A 19,755-nucleotide genomic window follows, 5' to 3' on the forward strand; every position below is an offset into this window, starting at 1 on the left:
CACCTTAGCTGGAGAATGTTCTAGCTATAAAGAATAGTGTGAATTACAGTGTGAAGTGGAGAATGTGAAAGAGCTGAAGCTGAAAATATGAGGGTTTGGGGCAACAACTACTTTTTGGAATAGAAACAGATTCTTAGTCTTCCTGTTTCCATTTCAGGGCTGTGCGTTGTGTGACAATAAACAAACAAAGACCCACACACGATGAGAATGCTTGAAGTACTTTTAAAGAATCTTTTGCTTAATGCTGCATTTCTGAACATAGTGGAATTGTTATTCGATATATTTTTTAGCTGCAAGATATGTGTCTATTTAATGCTTTTATCTAATTGTCTAGTTCCCTGTGTGGTACATTTTATTAGAAGTGTGCAACATGTTTATTTTTGTGTGTCCTATGTTTGGCAGGTGTAAATGGTGTTACAGGGAGCATTTGGGATTTCGTAACTGGGAGTTTCTCTCCTAGTCCATCCCCAATATTGAACAGTGGTACTACACCCTCAACACACTCAAACACTAGTGGAAATGAATTAGCTCGCGTTAGACAGGAACTTGATGATGCCAATCGAAAAATAAAACAATGGGAAGATTCTTGGCAACAAGTAAAGCAGGTACAGTAATGATGGTGACACTAAATTAATGTCTGTTTCCTGAATAACTTCTAATAAAATGGCCTTATTGTCTTTTTTCTTTCTTTTTTTTTTTAAATAAACCAAAGCATTTTTCATTGTAATTTGAATGTAGGGGTTTTATTCCATTTTACCATATTATTAATCCTAAATTCTGGCTTTTCACATCTAAATTGGGCTGGAGGCATGAAGGAAACTGTTCAGTAGCAGCCAAGTGAAAGATAAGCAACTTGTTACTTTCCTCAAATCATTCTCCTTTTACAGGCAGACACAAATATAGACAGAATGGCTTTAGGGAACATGTTCAACAGTTGCCTCATTGCCGTTTCAGCAACTGGTGGCATGTCTACTCTGCAGTGCCTGCTTCAGGATGGCAGTAGCACACAGGAGCAGAGTGAGGTTGGCCACAACTACTACATGGCTGGGGCTATGGAGCATGGATGGACACTTTAGCTAGCTCTCTAGCACTCAGTGTGCTAGTATCAATACTGCCTGACTCTTCCAAGGATACATTTGGGGGTGGGCAGTAAAGGGCTTTCTCTGTTCTTTTCCTCCTTCTAGCATATTTGTATTGAACAAAGCAGGTCTAGCTTTTTCTGCTGTTGAGACAGAATAAATAAAGTAGCTTTAGTATATTTTGAGTTTTTATTGTCTTTTACTATCAAATGATAAACTTAACAATTACTCATTTTATTAATACAGTTCCCCATAAATGTGCATAGAGACGGCATTATGGCTTAAAATCTAGATTAAGACATAAAAAAAAAGGAGGTGATAAACAATGGGTGGAGGAAGTAAGGGAAAATGGTTGTTGTGACAGTAAGGTCATGGTGTAGCTGTAGGTAAATATTTGCATGTGTCTTGAGGGGTTTTATAGTTACGCCTCTGTTCTTAGTTTACAAAATATTTTTATAACTTTCTGCAAATGTTTTTGTCCCAGGCATGTGATGCATGGCAAAAAGAGGCTCAAGAGGCAAAGGAACATGCTAAAGTGGCAGATGCTGACAAAAAACTAGCCCTTCGGAAAAAAGAAGACTTAGAAAATAAATTTAAAAAGCTGCAGGAGCAATTTGATATGTGTCTATCCACTACAATACCTCATATGAAAAGTTGTGGCGATATAGAAAAGATACCATTACCAAAACTTCATTCTTTACAAAACCAACTACGTTTAGACTTAGAAACAGTAGATGGGGTAAGTGTTCCTGTTCCATGGATATTGTTAGTTAAAATGGGCAGTGTAACAGTATTATATGAGATGCTGATTTAGAGTTTCATTTCAAACTGATAAAATGTTAAATCTAAATACCGTTTGGTCTGAAATATGCCATAGTTTGAATTTCCCCAATCCAAGTAATTTTTTTATTTTGATGCTCAGCTGTGATAAGAGCTGCAAGCAACTTCAGATATCTTTCAGTGATTAAAAAAAAAAGATTAAAACATGCTTTTAACTACAGTGCACTGAAGAGCAGATATGTAAATAAAGAACTTTAAATATTTGGAGAGTATATCCTAAAGTCTCCTATTTAGAAACTAATATTTCTGCAGATGAGGTGGGCAGCTAGCAATCAGGGACATGGTAAAGTACATATAATTTTAGAACAATGAATTGCTTTCCTTTAAAGTAGGGTGTATAGGAGGTTATTTCTGTTCATTTCTGACCTCTCTTGGTATCTCATATTTGATTATGGGTGCAAAACTAGAGGCTGGTTTTTTTTTGTTTTTTTTTAAAGTTGGCCTGCATAAAATCTGTAATTTAGCAATATGAAAATGGTGTTAGCACAAATGACAATTACATTTTAAAGATGCAGTATTTCTTCTGCGAGTCTGAGGTGACCCTCTTCATGTCTGAGAAAACATAACATAGCAACCTTTTTTCCAGACTGCTGTAAGCAATTTCCCCTTTTCCACCATGTAACTAAAGGAGACCATTCAACTTTCTGAATTAAATCCTCAAATGAACAGAGGATATGTCAGCCAGAGAACAATTTCAGATATTTTCTATTAAAAATTTCTAAAGAAAATCTAAATGTTAGATATTTGTATGCTCTTTGAATTCCCTAACACTATGAAATTTCTGAGGAACATAAATTATTAATCACTGTCTTCATGAATGACTACTCAATAATCTGACAAAAGAAAATATACTGAATATAGAGACATAATCAGGCAAATTAATAAAAACTATAGTAAAGAACACAAATATCAGACACACAGATAAATATGACATGATACGGTATAGTCAGCACAGCTTTGGTGAGGCATGATTACAGTCTATTAGAATCCAGTCTGTACTTGGACCTGTGCTGTTCAATGTATTCATAAATGAGCTGGAAAATAGGGTGAACAGTAAGTCAGCAAAATTTGCAGACAATGCATAATTACTCAAAATAGTTAAGTACAAAGCTGACAGTGAAGTGTTGCAAAGAGATCTCACTAAACTGATAGACTGGGTGACAAATTGACAGGTGAAATTCAATGTTTATAAGTGCAAAGTAATGAACATTGGAAAACAATCTTAACTATGGTCTAGGTATTACTTATGCCTTCCATGAGTGCTGGGGACTGGACTAGATGACCTGTTGAGGTCCCTTCCAGCCCTGTGATTCTACGATTCTATGCATACAAAATGATGGGGTCTAAATTAGCTTTTACCTCTCAAGAAAAATCTTGGCCTAATTGTGGATAAATCCTAAAACATCCGCTCAATGTGTAGCAGTAGTTAAAAAAGTTAACAATGTTAGGGTGCATTAGGAAAGGGATAGATAAGACAGAAAATACCATATTGCCTCTCTATAAATCCATGGTACACCCACATCTTGAATACTGCATGCAGATCTGGTTGCCCCATCTCAAAAAGATGTATGAGAATTGGAAAAAGGTGCAGAGAAGGGCAACAAAAACAATTAAGGGTATGGAACAGCTTCCATAAGAGGAGAGATTAAAAAGACTGGGCCTGTTCATCTTAGAAAAGAGATGACTAAAGGGGGAGATGGTAGAGATCTATAAAATCATAAATGGTGTTGAGAAAGTGGATAAGGAAGTATTATTTACCTCTTCATATAACACAAGAACTAGGGGTCATCTGATTAAATTAATAGGCAGCAAGCTTAAAACAAACACAAGGAAGTCTTTCACACAATTCAATGTCAACCTGTGGAACTCGTTCCATGGGATGTTGTGAAGGCCAAAAGCATAACTGAGTTCAAAAAAATTATGGATGATAGGTCCATAAATGGCTATTCACCAAGATGGACAGTAATGCAACTCCATGCACCAAATGTACCTAAACCTCCAATTGCCAGAAGCAGGATCTGGATGACAGAGGATGGAGTGCTCAAAATTGCCATGGTCTTTTCATTACCTCTGAAACACCTGGCACTTGCCCCTGTCAGAGAGAGGATAAATGGGCCATTTGTCCGACCCAGCATGACCATTCCTCAACGAAACAAGAATATCAATAGCAAGGAGAAGATAGCGTCAGCAAAACAAGCTAGTGCTAATAAAAAGGGGATAAGAATGGTTTTGTTTACATGAGGGAACTTGTTTTGATGGTCTTGTATCAGACGTTAATGGAACCAGAGTTTCCACAGTGCTTTGAGGAAGAAGAGGGTTATTCTTAGACTACTCTCTCTGGGTTAGTAGGACTTGATAATTGAGAACAAAAAATTATAAACAGAGTGGCCCATAAACACACACTTACAAGTTCAGCCTCACAGCTCACCTTGTTTTGATGATGATCTACAACTGGTGAATTGAGCGGGAAGACAGTTGGAGTTATATACAACAATTAAGTCAAAGATTTATTTCTTTATCCTTCTGCTCTGGCAGACACATTTGCTTACATGGTATCTTCCCCAAAAGTCTTGATCAGTGGATTTGTACTGAGTGTTGCATATTTAGGAGGACTCCACTCTATGATTCATAGAATCATAGAGTTGGAAGGGACCTCAGGAGGTCATTTAGTCCAACCCCCCCGCTCAAATCAGGACTAACCTCAGCTAAATAATCCCAGCCAGGGTTTTGTCAAGCCGCGGCTTAAAAACCTCTAAAGATGAAGATTCCACCACCTCTCTAGGTAACCCATTCCAGTGGTTCACCACCCTCCTAGTGAAAAACTTTTTCCTAATGTCCAACCTAGATTACCCCCACTGCAATTTGAGACCGTTGGTCCTTGTTCTGTCATCTGCCACCACTGAGAACAGCTTAGCTCCATCCTCCCTGGAGCCCCCTTTCAGGTAGTTAAAGGCTGCTATCAAATCTCCCCTCATTCTTCTCTTCTGCAGACTAAACAAGCCTAGTTCCCTCAGCCTCTCCTCATAAGTCTTGTGTTCCAGCCCACTAATCATTTTTGTTGCCCTCCGCTGGACTCTCTCCAACTTGTCCACATCCTTTTTATAGTGGGGGCCCAAAACTGGACACAATAATCCAAATGCGGCCTCACCAATGCCAAATAGAGGGGAATAATCACTTCCTGCGATCTGCTGGCAATGCTCCTACTAATGCAGCCCAATATGCTGTTAGCCTTCTTGGCAACCAGGGCATACTGCTGACTCATATCCAGTTTCTTATCCACTGTTAACCCCAGGTCCTTTTCTGCAGAACTGCTGCCTAGCTCGTCGGTCCCCAGTCTGTAGCTGTGCATGGGATACTTCCATCCTAAGTGCAGGACTCTGCACTTGTTCTTGTTGAACCTCATCAGATTTTTTTTTGGCCCAATCCTCCAATTTGTCTAGGTCACTCTGTATCCCATCCTACCTTCCAGGGCATCTACCACTCCCCCTAGCTTAATGAATCTGCAAACTTGCTGAGGGTGCAATCCACCCCACTCTCCAGATCATTAATGAAGATGTTGAACAAAACTGGCCCCAGCACCGACCCCTGTGGCACTCCGTTTGATACCGGCTGCCAACTAAACATGGAGCCATTGATCACTACGCGTTGAGCTCTATGCTCTAGCCAGTTCTCTATCCATTTTATAGTCCATTCATCCAACCCATAATTCTTTAACTTGCTGATAAGAATACTGTGAAAGACCCTATCAAAAGCTTTGCTAAAGTCAAGGTATATCACAAGCGGTATACCACCGCTTTCACACACATGCACAGAGCCAGTCACCTCTTCATAGAAAGCAATCAGGTTGGTCAGGCATGACTTTCCCTTGGTGAATCCAGGTTGACTGTTCCTGATCACCTTCCTCTCTGCCAAGTGCCTAAAACTGGATTCCTTGAGGACCTGCTCCATGGTTTTTCCAGGGACTGAGGTGAGGCTGACCGGTCTGTAGTTCCCTGGATCCTCTTTCCTCCCTTTCTTGAAGATGGGCACTATATTTGCTTTTTTCCAGTCATCAGGGATCTCCCCCAGTTGCCACGAGCTTTCAGAGATAATAGCCAATGGCTCTGAAATCACATCAGCCAACTCCCTCAGCACCCTTGGGTGCATTGCATCTGGCCTCATGGACTTCTGTATGTCCAACCTTTCTAAATAGTCTTGGACCTGTTCCTTCAGCACTGCAGGATGTTCACTCCTTCCCATTCTGTGCCACCCAGTGCAGTAGTTTGGGAGCTGACCTCGTCTGATGACAGGGGCAAAAAAGGCATTGAGTACCTCAGTTTTCTCCACATCCTCTGTCACTAGGTAGCCTCCCCCATTCTGTAAGGGGCCCACACTTTCCCTAATCTTCCTCTTGTTTGTAACATACCTGTAGAAAACCTTCTTGTTCCCCTTCACGTCCCTTGCTAGCTGCAACTCCAATTGTGCTTTGGCCTTCCTGTTTTCATTCCTGCATGTTCGAGCAGTATTTTTATAATCCTCCCTAGTCATCTGACTAAGCTTCCATTTCTTGTAAGCTTTTTTTGTGTGTTTAAGTTCACCGAAGACTTCTTTGTTAAGCCAAGCTGGATGCCTACCGTATTTGCTATTCTTTCTGCACATCGGGATGGTTTGTTCCTGTGCCCTCAATAAGGTTTCTTTAAAATACAGCCAGCTCTCTTGGATTCCTTTCCTCCTCATATTAGCCTCCCAGGGGATCCTGCCCATCAGCTCCCTGAGGGAGTCAAAGTCTGCTTTTCGGAAGTCCATGGTCCGTATCCTGCTGTTCTCCTGCTCACTGCTGCCTAGGTTGCCTAGATTGATGCAAACTACATGCATTGTGAGGAAATATCATGTCAGATTGAATTGTCAATCTGTGAACAGTGGCAGAGCAGTGTCTCAAAAGGACAAATGCTCAGTCTTCTCTGTTTTAGGGCTTGTCTTCATGTAGAACATTATAGCGGTGCAGCTGCAGCGCTCTAGCGCTTCAGTGAAGACGCTCCTGTGTATCTGCGTAGTTAATCCAAGTCCCCCAGAGGCGATAACTATAATAGCAGAAGCTCTGCTGTTGACATACCACTGTCTGCCGTGGGGGTTAGATTGGTATAACTGCGTTGCTCAGGGGTGTGCATTTTTCACGCCCCTGACCGAAGTAGTTACACTGATATAGGTCTGTTGTGTAGACCTGGCCTGAGTTTTGGTTGGCATTACTCATCCAGATTTTGGTTGTGCTGGGAAAAATTTGAGCCACAGCTTGTTTTGTACTTGTGTCCTTCCTGAACACAACATTATTGCTTTATGAGCTATTCTCAGTTTTGTTTACCCTGTTCTGGTGCTTGAACTAGCTATCAGATGTACCAAGAGAAGGTTCTAAATAATATGGATATAGCAACCACTGAGACACATTACATATTGGAATTTTTATTGAGCAATTCTCTTTTTACAGGTAATTTTCCAACTTCATTCAAAGAAGTGTGTTGTATGCCAAGAACGTGACCGTAGTGTAATCCTGCAGCCATGTCAACATTATGTACTTTGTGAACACTGCGCAGTTAAACAGGACTGTCCTTGCTGCAAGACAAAAAAAAAGAAATGGTGACGAAAAGTCATGGTACTTACAATCATGTTAATGAACTAAATATATTTTATGTCCTGGTATTTTATACAAGAATTATCAATAGTGATTAATCCATTTACTAGTGCTAGACTGATCTCCATTTTGACCTTGTAAGAGATTTTAGTTGTTTTTATTATAAGAAATGTGGTTTGGCTGCCTTTACATATTGAATTCTACTAATTAAGTTCTAAATTTTCGTGGTTATATCTTTCCCCACCTGCCCTTTTCAGTTTTCCACTTACATTCCTGGTGCACAAGCTACTCAGGTTCACTTACAGCATAATCATGTCTTACAGGTCTGTATTCACAATGCCTGAATTGGGGATTTATGCCTGTGCCTCCCACTGGCATTAATGTAAAACACTCATGTAAGTCCAATACTTGTTGATGGGAGGACCCTACCCCTCACCATGTGTATGGTGTGCTGTAGTCCGGTGCCAGTATTCTTTAATCAGTCTAACATTACTATTTACTTGGTTATTTGAAGAAATTTGATTCCTGTAAAAGCACTTTGCTAACTGTTTTTTTGTTAGCAGTTACGTTATAAATTGCTTTAACCTGCTTTCTAGGTTTTATGTTTATTTTTTAATATGCGATATGAAGCTTTGTATGTGTACTGTGAACTTAAAATATTTATCAGTTTTACTATTAAATCATAATATGGGAAATATATAGTTAAATTTCATTTTAGTTTTAGTACTTACCAAATGAACAGTTACATAAAAATGAGAACTTGCATAGAATTTTTACAGTTTTCAAGTCAACTGCAGACTAATAGTATTTATAAATATACTAGCAAAGAGTGACATTGAAAAAGGCACATATGCGGAAGCATTCAAATACTTTTTATTTTGTGAAACAAAATAGTTTTCTTAAACAAAAGTGCAATTGCACATTGCCCCAAGTTGGATTCTTGTAATCTTATTGAAAGAATTTGTGTAACTCCTAACCTGTGCGATTACCTATCATGAATTGATATGATCCATAGCCACTTTTACAAAGTGCCTCTGCATTGCAACCAATACAATTGCAAAAGACATGAAGGAAATAGCTTGCAAACAATTTATACCACCTAATTTTGTACAGGACAAGTAGATAATTAAAATTCTCAACTTTCTGTAATAGAACTTCAAAATAATACCTTGCAATGGACAAAAGATACTAGGTTTTGTTTTTACATAAATACAATACACCTTTGTGTTTAACTCTAAAATTATTTAAATATTTTATCAGACAATGGTGCTTTGTTGTAATGATTTTTTTAAAAAAGGTTAATTTCCATATTTAATGCTGGTGGTTAGGCGTACGTAATTCAGGGAAAGTTAACTACTGTATGTTAACACTGTATCTTGTTACTTTCCTTAAAATTAACTATTCTTGGAGGGAAGAGTCACCTGCGGTGTTACTTTTCTTTCCTGTTAGATATAGGTATGACACAAGAACACCTTACATTGAAATGACCTACCACTGTGTTACGTAATGTCTATATCCTATTAATACATTAATGAATAAGAAGTTCATTCATATGACCAACAAAGAGTTTATTTTTGAAGTTTGTTCAGATGTGTTGCAGTTGAAACAAGATGTATGCTAAATTGTATTTATGATTTTGAAAAATACCTCTGAGACTTGTATCAGTGTTAAAAAAAATTCAGAGCCCAATCGAAAGCCCCCTAAAATCAGTGTGCTTTCATTCATTTATGTGGACTTTGGACTAGGCCCTGCTTTAGCAAAAACAAACCCATAAGATTACATTTATTGTCGTAATAAAACCTACAGAATCATCACTACCTTTGTTCTATCAAACTGAAAATATGGAGATTTTTTTAGAATGAGGGAGGGAAGACAAAACCCATGATGGATTTACATTTGGAACAACAGGAGCACTTGAAAGGTAATTTACAAACACAATAGTCTGAAGATGTTTGTAGCACATTTTTAAACAGGTTTTAAGGTTGGGCTTCATAATATGGCCTGATGCATTTTTCACATAATTTTAAACATTTTCTTTCAACATTGTATATTGAAATACTTTCATTACTATAATTTCATTTTCAGCAATATATTTCTCTCTCTCTCCTGAAAGATGATTTTCCTTTATCATAGACGCAGAACCAGTTTAGATTTTTTAATGTGGTATTTGTATCACTAAACTTTGATGTGAGTATTAATGGACTTCTACACTTGTGGAGTCTTTGCCAAAGAGTTGAGTTTTTTTAACATTCATTTTTTGGGCTAAAATAAACGACTAGGAATGACCAAATTAGAAAGTGGTATACTATAGAATTAATTTTTTTAAAATTGTTTTAAAAAACATGCAATTGATATCACAGTGGTTTATTATATCCATTATAGAATGTGGAGCAACATTCTCTAGCTGTTTGCCAACAGAGTAAAATAATATTCTTAGCAGATTTTAGTGAAATAAGTCCAAATTAGACTGAAATGTGGCCATATGTGTCAATGTTCAGTTCATTACTTAAGAAATTTTTAAATATTTTTTGTGCTACTCTTGTCACAGTTTATAGTTCTTTTATCTACATTACTGTACATTTGTGTATCATCCTAGAACTTTTCTTTGGTCTTTTCTTTTTGTAGTAATAGGAGATTCTTTTTAATCTCTAGCTGATTCTTTTCAATTAACAAATGAGTTTTAACACCAAGGGCAAAGTAAATTTGTCACATTAGCATGCACAGTTGGCACACACTGTCTTTTTAGATTAAATCAACTAATTATTGGGTAAACTTTTTCAATTTTTTAGCATTTGTATCATTTGTATTTTAAATAATAAATGTGGAGCATGATTACATAGCTGTGTATTGTTGTTTACCGGTGTCAAAAAAAATAGTAGATTTATCCTGGGAGCAGCTAAATTGGCTTTTGGGCAAATGTACATTTGAATCTTGAAGGAAAAAGATAGACCAAAGAAATGTTACCTGTGAGTGAAATTCCAAGAGTGAGCAGCTTGTTAGCTTACGGAAATATTTTTAGATAGTTACATGAACCACATGTAGCATTCACATAAAAAATGCTACAGTTATTTTCCAATACACCCTTTCCCTTAGGAATTATAAGCAAGGTCTTATTAACTTTTCTTTTTACAGATTAACTTCAGTTACTTACACATTAAGAATTATTGGATACACTTTTATAGTGATACTTTTAAAACCAGGATAATGAAGTATATGAAGCATAAATTAGCAGTTGTACTTCAGTGAAAAATATTAAAAAGGAAATATTTACATTTGTGAATTTTTGTCCTGATACAAACACTAGCTAGATGCACTAAAAATATATTTGAGCAAGAATATAATATTGTAATTTGTTAGATGAGCAAATTATATAAAGGTAAAATACACTAATTTGTTAGTTTCATTCTAGTGTTTGAAGACAGTTTGACCAAGTTATCATGTAAGTTTGTGTAAACGTATAATACTTTTTGTGAATAACATTAAATTCTCATAATGGCATGGGGAGTTATAGATGAAAATTACAGTTTCTCAGGGTTTTAAAGTAAAGAACTGTAATTTAACAGAAAGATTGCTAAACTCAGAGAGATCCCAAGCTGCATGTTATGGGTTTGTTAAAATTAGTCTTTTTTGAATAGCAAATTATTATAAACATCTGTTTTGTCATGTATTGCCATTCAGAATATTCTAGTGTTAAATATTAGTAGTAATATTATTACTGTCACAATATATTCGTGTAACTGTGGTCAGCATAAAACCTTAAATGAATATTGAATTTTCACTTGTATTAATTTATGGAGCCCATTAATGTTTTGAGTGTATAGACAGAACTGGTATTGTGAATTGAAATGTTCTTAACTGAGAAGGTATTTATAATGCATAATCATTTACTTGTAGTGAATTGTTAACACTTGTTAAAACTTTTTTACACTATAGCATTTATGCAATGGTTTACAGAATTCATGGAATTATTTTTATCAATATGAAATTAAAATTTTTGATCTTTATTGTTTAGTTTACTGTGCTTGTAGACAATTGAGGTTTGAGGTATTTTGTTTTATTGTAAAAGATGTATACATATGGTAACTGTGGGTTTGTATTTCTAAACATATCATCTTGGAAAGATATTTACTTACTGACTTCCTTTTAGATCAGTATTTCCAGGGATTCTGTATTGTAGTATCATCGTTTTCAGGAATCAGGTCATGGCAATTCGAGCATTGTGATTGGGCTTGCCTGCCTCCAAAGGAAATCCAGTGTTCATTATTATCAAAATAACTGATGTGGATAGCACAGATTAGTGGAGATAATATAACAAATTACTTAATATGTTTCAAATTTTCCACTATTGTATGCAGTGTTTTTGTAGCCATGTCTGTCCCAGAATATTAGAGACATATGGTTGAGGTAATCTTTTATTGGACTTAGTCTCTGTGAATTTTCCACTGTCATTTATTGTGAAACATAACATTCCCAGATGTTATCTTTTATTAGCCATGGTGAGGTCCCTGGCACCATGAGAGAGAGTTGTTCAGAATTGTTACATTTCCTGTAATCTTCCTATTTAACTTTTGATAACTCTCTGTGATTTAAACTAAGAGATCACACACTTCGTAGCTTGTGTAGGCCAAGGGTATTGCACACCTGTATTTGGCAGGAAGTACCCTGTGCACTACATATGGCAGACACATCCATTCAATGATTTTCATTGGTATTTTTAGGTAATTTTGATTTTGCAAAGATGCCCAGAATGTCAACCCAGCCTCTTCCCTCTGTCCCATCTCCGTTGCAGCAGCCTGGTCACTGGTAGGAAAAGTTATCTTAATAGATATTTGGCTTTAACTTAACACTGTGTATTGGCCAGTTGCTGGGGAAGGTCTTTGGCCTGCAAATACTCAAAGGGACAGATGTTACTCATTTGAATAAAGGGTTTGGCCCTGATCCTGCAAACATTTATAGACTAAGCCACACAAAGGACAGATTTTTGCAAGGAGAGCTCAAAATGAGGCATGGACAACCGCAGAGAGGGTAGACTCACTCTGGACAACTGAGGTGCTAAATGAGTACTCAAGGAACGCAAGACTGATGCAAATAATTCATTTAGGTTTCCTGCAACAGTCTTCACTGCAGAGGATGTGAGGAAGATTCCTACACCTGAGCCATTCTTTTTAAGTGACAGCTGATGAACAGTGCCAGAGTCAGGTCTCACGAGAGGAAATTGTGGAACACATTGTTACATTTTACAATAATAAGGCACCAGGACCAGATGGTATTCACCCAAGAGTTCTGAAGGAACTCAAATATGAAATTGCAGAACTATTAACTGTGGTATGTAACCTATTGCTTAAGTGAGCCTCTGTACCACATGACTGGAGGAGAGCTAATTAAATGTAAATTTTTTTAAAAGGTCCAGGGGTGGGCCTGGCAATTACAAGCCAAAAAGCCTAACTTCAGTACCAGATAAATTTGTTGAAACTATCATAAAGAACAGAATTATCAAACACAGATGAACACAATATGTGGAGGAAGAGTCAGTTTTTGTAAAGAGAAATCATGCTTCACAAATTATTAGAATTCTTCGGGGGTGTCAACAAGCATGTGGACATGGTTGATCCAGGTACTACACTGTACTTGGACTTTTAGAAAGCCTTTGACACAGTCCCAGCTAAAGGCACTTAAGGAAAGTAAGTAGTCATGGGATTAGAGGGAAGGACGATCTTCTCATGGATCAGTAATTGGTTAAAAGTTGAGAAATAAAGTGTAAGAATAAATGGTCAGTTTTCATGTTGTAGAGAGGTAAATAGTAGGTCCCCTAAGGATCTGTACTGGGACCTGTGCTATTCAACATATTCATAGATGATCAGGGAAAAGGGGTAAACAGTGAGGTGACAAAACTTGTACTCTTCAAGAAAGAGATCTTGGAGTCATTGTAGATGGCTCTTTGGAAACATCTGCTCAATGTGCAGCAGCAGTCAGAACAACTAACAATGTTAGGAGCCATTAGGAAAGAGAAATAATAAAATATGTCATTATATAAATCCATTATATGCCCACACTTTGAACACCGCATGCAGTTCTGGTCAGCCTATCTAAAAATATATTAGATTCGTAAAATGTACAGTGAAGGGCAACAAATTATTAGAGCTATGTACAAAATGTACCATGATTTAGAAGTTTAAAAAACGAATTAGAGAAGTTCATGGAGGATACATCCATCAATAGCTACTACCTAAGATGGTCAGGACGCAACATCATGCTCTGGGTGTCCTTAAATCTCTGGTTGAAAGGGGATATATCAGTTTATAGTGCCTGTTCCGTTCAGTCCGTCTGAAGCATCTGGTACTAGTCACAGCTGGGAGACAGGATACTAGGTTAGATCGACCCCTGGTCTGACCCAGTATGGCTGTTCTTATGCAAGTACCACATGTCATAAAGCTGCCCTGATATTGTACAGCCAATCCAGCCCTGCTCTCCAATGCACAGCATCACCCTGGCTCCAGGCTCTCACTTTATTGCCCATACCTCAGTAGAATCCAGGATCTGGGCTTTCTTGTGTCTCTGTTCCTCCTGGCAGTGATGATACACTGCATGGCTTACCATGCAGCTATTCAGCTGGTGGATGAAAGCCAGAATCTTCAACAAGGAGACTCAGGGTCCACAATATACAGAGAGAGACCTGTCTCCCTACAAGCAGCTGACAGGTATGATGGGAAAAGTGTGGCTATATCCCATCTAGCCCACCTGGACAACATGGCTGAAGCTGAATTGGTTGTCACTTCTACACTCTCCCACAAAGCTCTCTTTTTGTAGGTACCAATGAGCTAGTGTGATGAATGTGCAAAGGGATCATACACCTATAAGTAGGGCCAAGACAGTTTTAGGCCTCAAAAGCTGATGGAACAGATGACTGCACCCAGGTACTGTGGTGATGAGGACCATTAAGGACCCTGGATAGAAAATATATTAGAGAAAGCCTCCAGGGAGCAGCTAGGGAGAGGTGACTGCTGGGGCCAGCTGAGCAATAATCTATCCCCAGGAGCCCCCAAACTGGGAAACCCCAGAAGCAGGAGCTGAAAAATCCCTACATATGCTCCAGTACTGCCACAATCAAGGGCCAACACGGAAACAGGAAGAACTTCCACAGGGCAGTACCATGCCTCTCTACCCCAAGACAGGTAGTGGAGGGATTGCTGCAGGCTATGCCATGGGCACCCTCCCCCACAAGCCAAGCAGCAGATGGGAACCATCTCTCTCCTGTTAGCAGAGATGGTGCTCTGCTCCCTCCTCGCTACCCCTTATTCTGACCTGATCCTGGCAACCTTGGCTAGGACTAGACACCAAATTGACACACACCCCCACCCTCCAAAACCGACATCTCAGCCTCCCTTCTCTGGGACAGATGCTGCTGCAACAGCTCTGCCCACAGCTCTCCATATGGGGCCTTGCCTTTGATCAGGCAGACTTTCTCCTCTGCTGGGCAGGGGACCCAGGAACATCTGTGCCAGGTGGTGGGGCCTTTCTCATAGCAGAAGGGAGCCAAGCACCTCCAAAGCAGGGGCTTCGTGGCTCAGGCTTCATGGGGAGAGACAAAGGAGGGGCTCCAAGGTCAAAGCTCCGTCCCATGGACCCTTAGTTCCCACCAGATTAAAGTTGTGTATGTAGCACACAAGGGATTCAAAAAAGCAAAGGGGCTCTGTCTCTTTGGGTCGGATCCTTCTCTTGGGGCACCCTGATTTACAGCTAGTCCATGCAGTTTCAGGAGCAATGAAACCTGGGCTGATGTGTCATTATGGTCAGCAATCTTCTTCCTGTTCCCAGCCTGTGACACTGGTTTTCCCTTTTTAAGCCCCTCCCTCCAGCACAAGCCCTACAGGTGCACTTGGTTACTGTTTACTGAACCCAGAAGAGCATGTTTCCTCTCGTCTCCTCTCTAGTAGAGTGAGAGGGGGTATCCCTTCACAAGTCCCATCCCATGCCTTTGTCCTCCTATACCCCAATCCTCATCTACCTCCAGGTCCCCCGACCCACTCCCCAAATCCCAGCCTAATGTCCCCCACACGAAATCTTCCTATCTAACCCTGTGCCCCCATCCCTCTATCGCCCATCCCATCCACCAATTCCCATCTAGGCACCACTCTTCACAATCCTTCCTTTTACCCACAGGTTCCCAGACATGAAAGCCCCTGCAGATTCTCAGCTCTCCTGTGGGCCCCATCTACCCACCAACTCCGCCATTCCTCATTTGAGCACCTACCCCTCGCATCCCCAAACTGAGCAGACCCTGAGGCTGGGGAAGCCATGCTCCCATCGAGGAAACGAAAAGGGTTGCCAGTTCATCACCCAGATAAATGCGAGAGAACATCTGCCAAAAAGAAGCCAACCCAACCCCACCACACCCTGAAAAAAATTTACAACCATTCACAGGTATTTACTACTTAAACGTCAAAGAGCACTACAAACAAAAGTATTCTTACATTCAAAGTTCCATCAAAATGTTCATATGCGCCTTTTGAACGCTTAATCAGAGTTAATAGAGTGAGGGTTTAGGGTGAGTGTTAGGGGTTGGGTTTAGGGTTACGGTTAGGATAAGGATTATGGTGAGGGGTAGGGTTTAGGGTTACGGTTAGGATTAGGGTAAGGGTTATGGTGGGGGTTAGGGTGAGTGTTTAGGGTGAAAGAGAGGGTTAGGCTTTAGGGTGAGGGTTAGGGTTTAGAGTTACGGTTAGGGTGAGGGTCAGGGTCGCCCACAGAGCACGGCTCCCCTTCTCCCATCCTGACCCAGTCACTGCTTCCCCTCCCCTGTCCTGCCCAAATCACTCCCCCATCTCTGGAGCGTGGCCCCTCTCCCCTGTCCTGCCCCAGTCACTGCTCCCCCTCCACCCACAGAGCACGGCTCACCTCCACTATCATGCCCCAGTCACTCCCCTGCACCCACAGAGCACCGCTTCCCTTTTCCCATCCTGACCCAGTCACTCCTTCCCCGCCCCCGTCCTGCCTGACCCAGACACTGCTCCCCCTCCCGTGTCCTGCCCAAATCACTCCCCCATTCCTGGAGTGTGGCTCCCCCTCCCCTGTCCTGCCCCAGTCACTCCCCTTCAGACTGAGAGCACGATTCCCCTTCTCCCGTCTGCCCCAGTCACTGCTTCTCCTCCCCCATCCTGCCTGCCCCAGACACTGCTTCCCCTCCCCTATCCTGCCCCCGTCACTCCCCTGCACCACAGAGCACAGTTCCTCCTTTCCCGTCCTAACCCAGTCACTCCTACCCACCCCTGAAGCATGGCTCCACCTCTCTCATCCTCCCCCAGTCATTTCCCCCATCCCCCGAGCATGGCTCCCCCTTTCTCCCATCCTGCCCCAGTCACTGCTCCCCCTCCACCCACAGAGCACAGCTCCCCTCCCCCATCCTGCCCTAGTCACTCCCCTGCACCCACAGAGCACAGCTCCTGTCCTGACCCAGTCACTGCTTCCCCTCCTGCGTCCTGCCTGACCCAGACAGTGCTCCCCCTCCCATGTCCTGCCCAAATCACTCCCCCAGCCCTGGAACATGGCTCCCCCTCCCGTGTCCTGCCCCAGTCACGCCCCTGTACCCACAGAGCTTGGCTCCCCTCCCCTATCCTGCCCCAGTCACGCCCCTGCACCCACAGAGCACAGCTCCTGTCCTCTGTCCTGACGCAGACACTGCTCCCACTCTCGTGTCCTGCCCAAATCACTCCCCCAGCCCTGGAGTGTGGCTCCTCCTCCCCTGTCCTGCCCCAGTCACTCCCCTGCACACTCAAAGCATGGCTCCCCTTCTCCCATCGTGCCCCAGTCACTACTCCCCCTCCCCTATCCTGCCCCAGTCATTCCCCTCCATCCACAGAGCACAGCTCCCCTTCTCCCGTCCTGACCCAGTCACTCCTACCCACCCCTGAAGCGTGGCTCATCCTCCCCCAGTCATTCCCCCCATCCCCCAGAGCATGGCTCCCATTCTCCTGTCCTGCCCCACTCAGCCCCCACCCCTGGAGCGCAGCGCTCCATCCCCTGCCCCAGTCACTCCCCCAACCCTAGAGTGTGGCTCCCCCGTGCCGTTTTTCCCCCAGTCACTGCTCTGCCTCCCCTGTCCCTCCCCAGTTATTGCCCCACTCCCCCGGAGCCTGGCCTCCCTCCCCTCCCCTGTCCTAGTCAGCCCCACCCTGAGCCCTGCTCAGCTGGCAAGGGGCGGGAGGTGGAGAGAACAGGCCCCTCCGTCTCTTCCCCTCCAGGCTCCACCACCATCACTCCTAATTGGTGTGCTCCCTGATGGGTCCCTATGCTGCACATGCAGCTGATTTGTATCTTGGTTCCTGCTGTGCAGGTTCAGCTACGGGATATTACCAACCCATGCCTTGGGGACAGGGAGACGCTTGCAAGGAGGTACTGACTGACCTGTGTCCCTGGCCTGCGTCAGCTCCCCTGCCACTGTGATCCAGAGTGACACTGCCCTCCACTTGACAGTGAGCTGGTAGGCATCTTCCCCCCTTCCCAGCACCCTGCAAATGCCCCTTCGTAGTCCAAACACACCCTTGCGGCAACCCCTGACTGTACCCCACCTTCCTGGCACTGTCTTCATTTTAGGAATTACGAAATAAGATAACCATAGACTTACCCGGTGAGAATGTTTGAATCCTCTGTCAATTTGAATTGCAATGAAGGTGAGCACATCTTGCTGCTGCTGATGTAAGAATGAACTAAAGGGTTTCTGTGTGCCATGAGCTTCTATTAATACCTTCCTTTGGCTTGCAAGGTATGCTGGGAAATTGGGGTGGAGCTTGAGGGGTATTTAAGCTGGCCTCCTGTGAGAGGTAGTCATTCAGCCTCTTGGTGCTCCAAGGAGATGGAACAAGGTATGTGTATGGAACTTGGTATCCTGGAAAGTATTGTTGTGGGTTAGCAGTTGAAAGTGGCATGTGTTGTTTGTGTCATTTTAGAATATGGGATGTGTTTGTAGATAGTGTAATGTATTTGTTTCTTTAGTTGTCTGTAGTGTCCTTTTCCATGATTTCAGGTGGGGCACACTGTGCCTGATTAATGCCTTATGTAGTTTTTCTTTGGGGGGGGGGGGAAATTGTGGGTTATTTCTGATACTATAAATGTGTTTGTAACAGAAGCTATATCAGTAATATGTCAATAGCATTGGACTCTTGTGAAAGCATAGCAGTCTTCTGTATGGGTTGGAGTCTTTGCATTTGGTCGGGACAGGTCCAGTAATGTTTAATTGGAGTGTTTTCTCTTAATGTGACTTAATTCCCCTTGCTTCTATTGACTGTTCAGCTGAGTGGAGCCGTGTGAGTGAAGATCAACTTCAAAACTTGTTCATAATTGTTCTTTCTGTGTTTGTTTCCATAGGCTTCCATGTCTGTTAGTGAGTCGCCCTGTGACAGGAAGGGTTGTGAAGACGATGTCTGTCCGTCCTGGCATTGCTGTATTTACGTGTCTGGCATTTGTGCTCAGTGAAGATGCCCCACTCTGATGCATGGGGTGAAGCCCCGGTTGTCTGCACGTAAAAGATATGTATCTGCTGAAGGGTTGGCGGGTCTGAGCCCTTGTTGAGGGGCCTTGTGTGGGGGGAGTCTTTGTCTCCCGGGGCCAGGGGCCGCGGGGTCAGTGGAGATGCTCCGTTCTTCGAGGTCCCTTCCTCCCACCACGGCTTTGAATCACAGGTGTCCGGGCCCTCCCTGTGGTGTCCTCCCCTCGGTGCCGGTTGCCTCGAGAGGACGTGAGCATCCCACTTTGGGAAGGGAGGTGGGAAGCGGTCCCAGGGGCCGGTGATGTGTGGCCGGGGGGGTGTTGTGTGAACGACGCCTTGGTTTGCGTCGCTTACTTTGCGTATTGTGCCACGTGGAGCCTCGTGAGCGGAGCATGACGTGAATATTGTTCCCCTTCCGTTTGTTTGCAGAGTCCGCCACCTCCGGTAGCGAGTGGGCCTGCGATGGCGAGGGTTGTGAAGGCGATGTACGTCCGTCCTTGTGTCCCGGCGTCGCTGCGTGCGTGCGTGCGGACGCGCTGCCGCTCGGTCAAGACGTCCCAGTGCGATGCCTGGGGCGAGGCTTCCCCTCTCCGCACGTAAAAGATACGTATCTGCTGAAGGGTTGGCGGGTCCGAGCTCTTGTTGAGGTTGAGGGGCCGTGTGTGTGTGTGTGTGTGGGGGGGGGGGAGCCTTTGTCTCCCTGGGGCCAGGGGCCGTGGGGTCAGTGGAGATGCTCCGTTCTTCGAGGT

The 19,755-nt window shown here is 42.6% G+C and overlaps 1 protein-coding gene and 1 long non-coding RNA gene across 5 annotated transcripts in view; one reads left to right on the top strand and one right to left on the bottom strand.

Moving 5' to 3' along the window:
- Window positions 1-11,528, top strand: part of UNKL (unk like zinc finger) — a 133,423-nt gene extending 121,895 nt beyond the window's left edge. For all 4 annotated transcript variants that reach the window (XM_067534363.1, XM_067534364.1, XM_067534365.1 and 1 more), the window contains 3 exons: window positions 403-605; window positions 1,564-1,818; window positions 7,381-11,528. In XM_067534363.1, the coding sequence (XP_067390464.1) occupies window positions 403-605; window positions 1,564-1,818; window positions 7,381-7,533 (611 nt within the window). In that variant the 3' untranslated portion in view covers window positions 7,534-11,528. The remainder of the gene's footprint in view (window positions 1-402; window positions 606-1,563; window positions 1,819-7,380) is intronic.
- Window positions 7,379-18,206, bottom strand: LOC137144176 (uncharacterized). Its single transcript, XR_010917343.1, has 3 exons — window positions 18,146-18,206; window positions 11,658-11,757; window positions 7,379-7,505 (listed from the first exon to the last, which is right to left on the bottom strand). It is a non-coding gene; the product is annotated as an uncharacterized lncRNA (long non-coding RNA).
- Between the last annotated feature and the right edge of the window lie 1,549 nt (window positions 18,207-19,755).

The sequence above is a fragment of the Emydura macquarii genome, unplaced genomic scaffold (assembly GCF_026122565.2).
Source record: "Emydura macquarii macquarii isolate MOO-44397 ecotype Brisbane River unplaced genomic scaffold, CSIRO-AGI_Emac_v2 contig_3390, whole genome shotgun sequence".
In the NCBI taxonomy this organism is placed as follows: domain Eukaryota; kingdom Metazoa; phylum Chordata; order Testudines; family Chelidae; genus Emydura; species Emydura macquarii.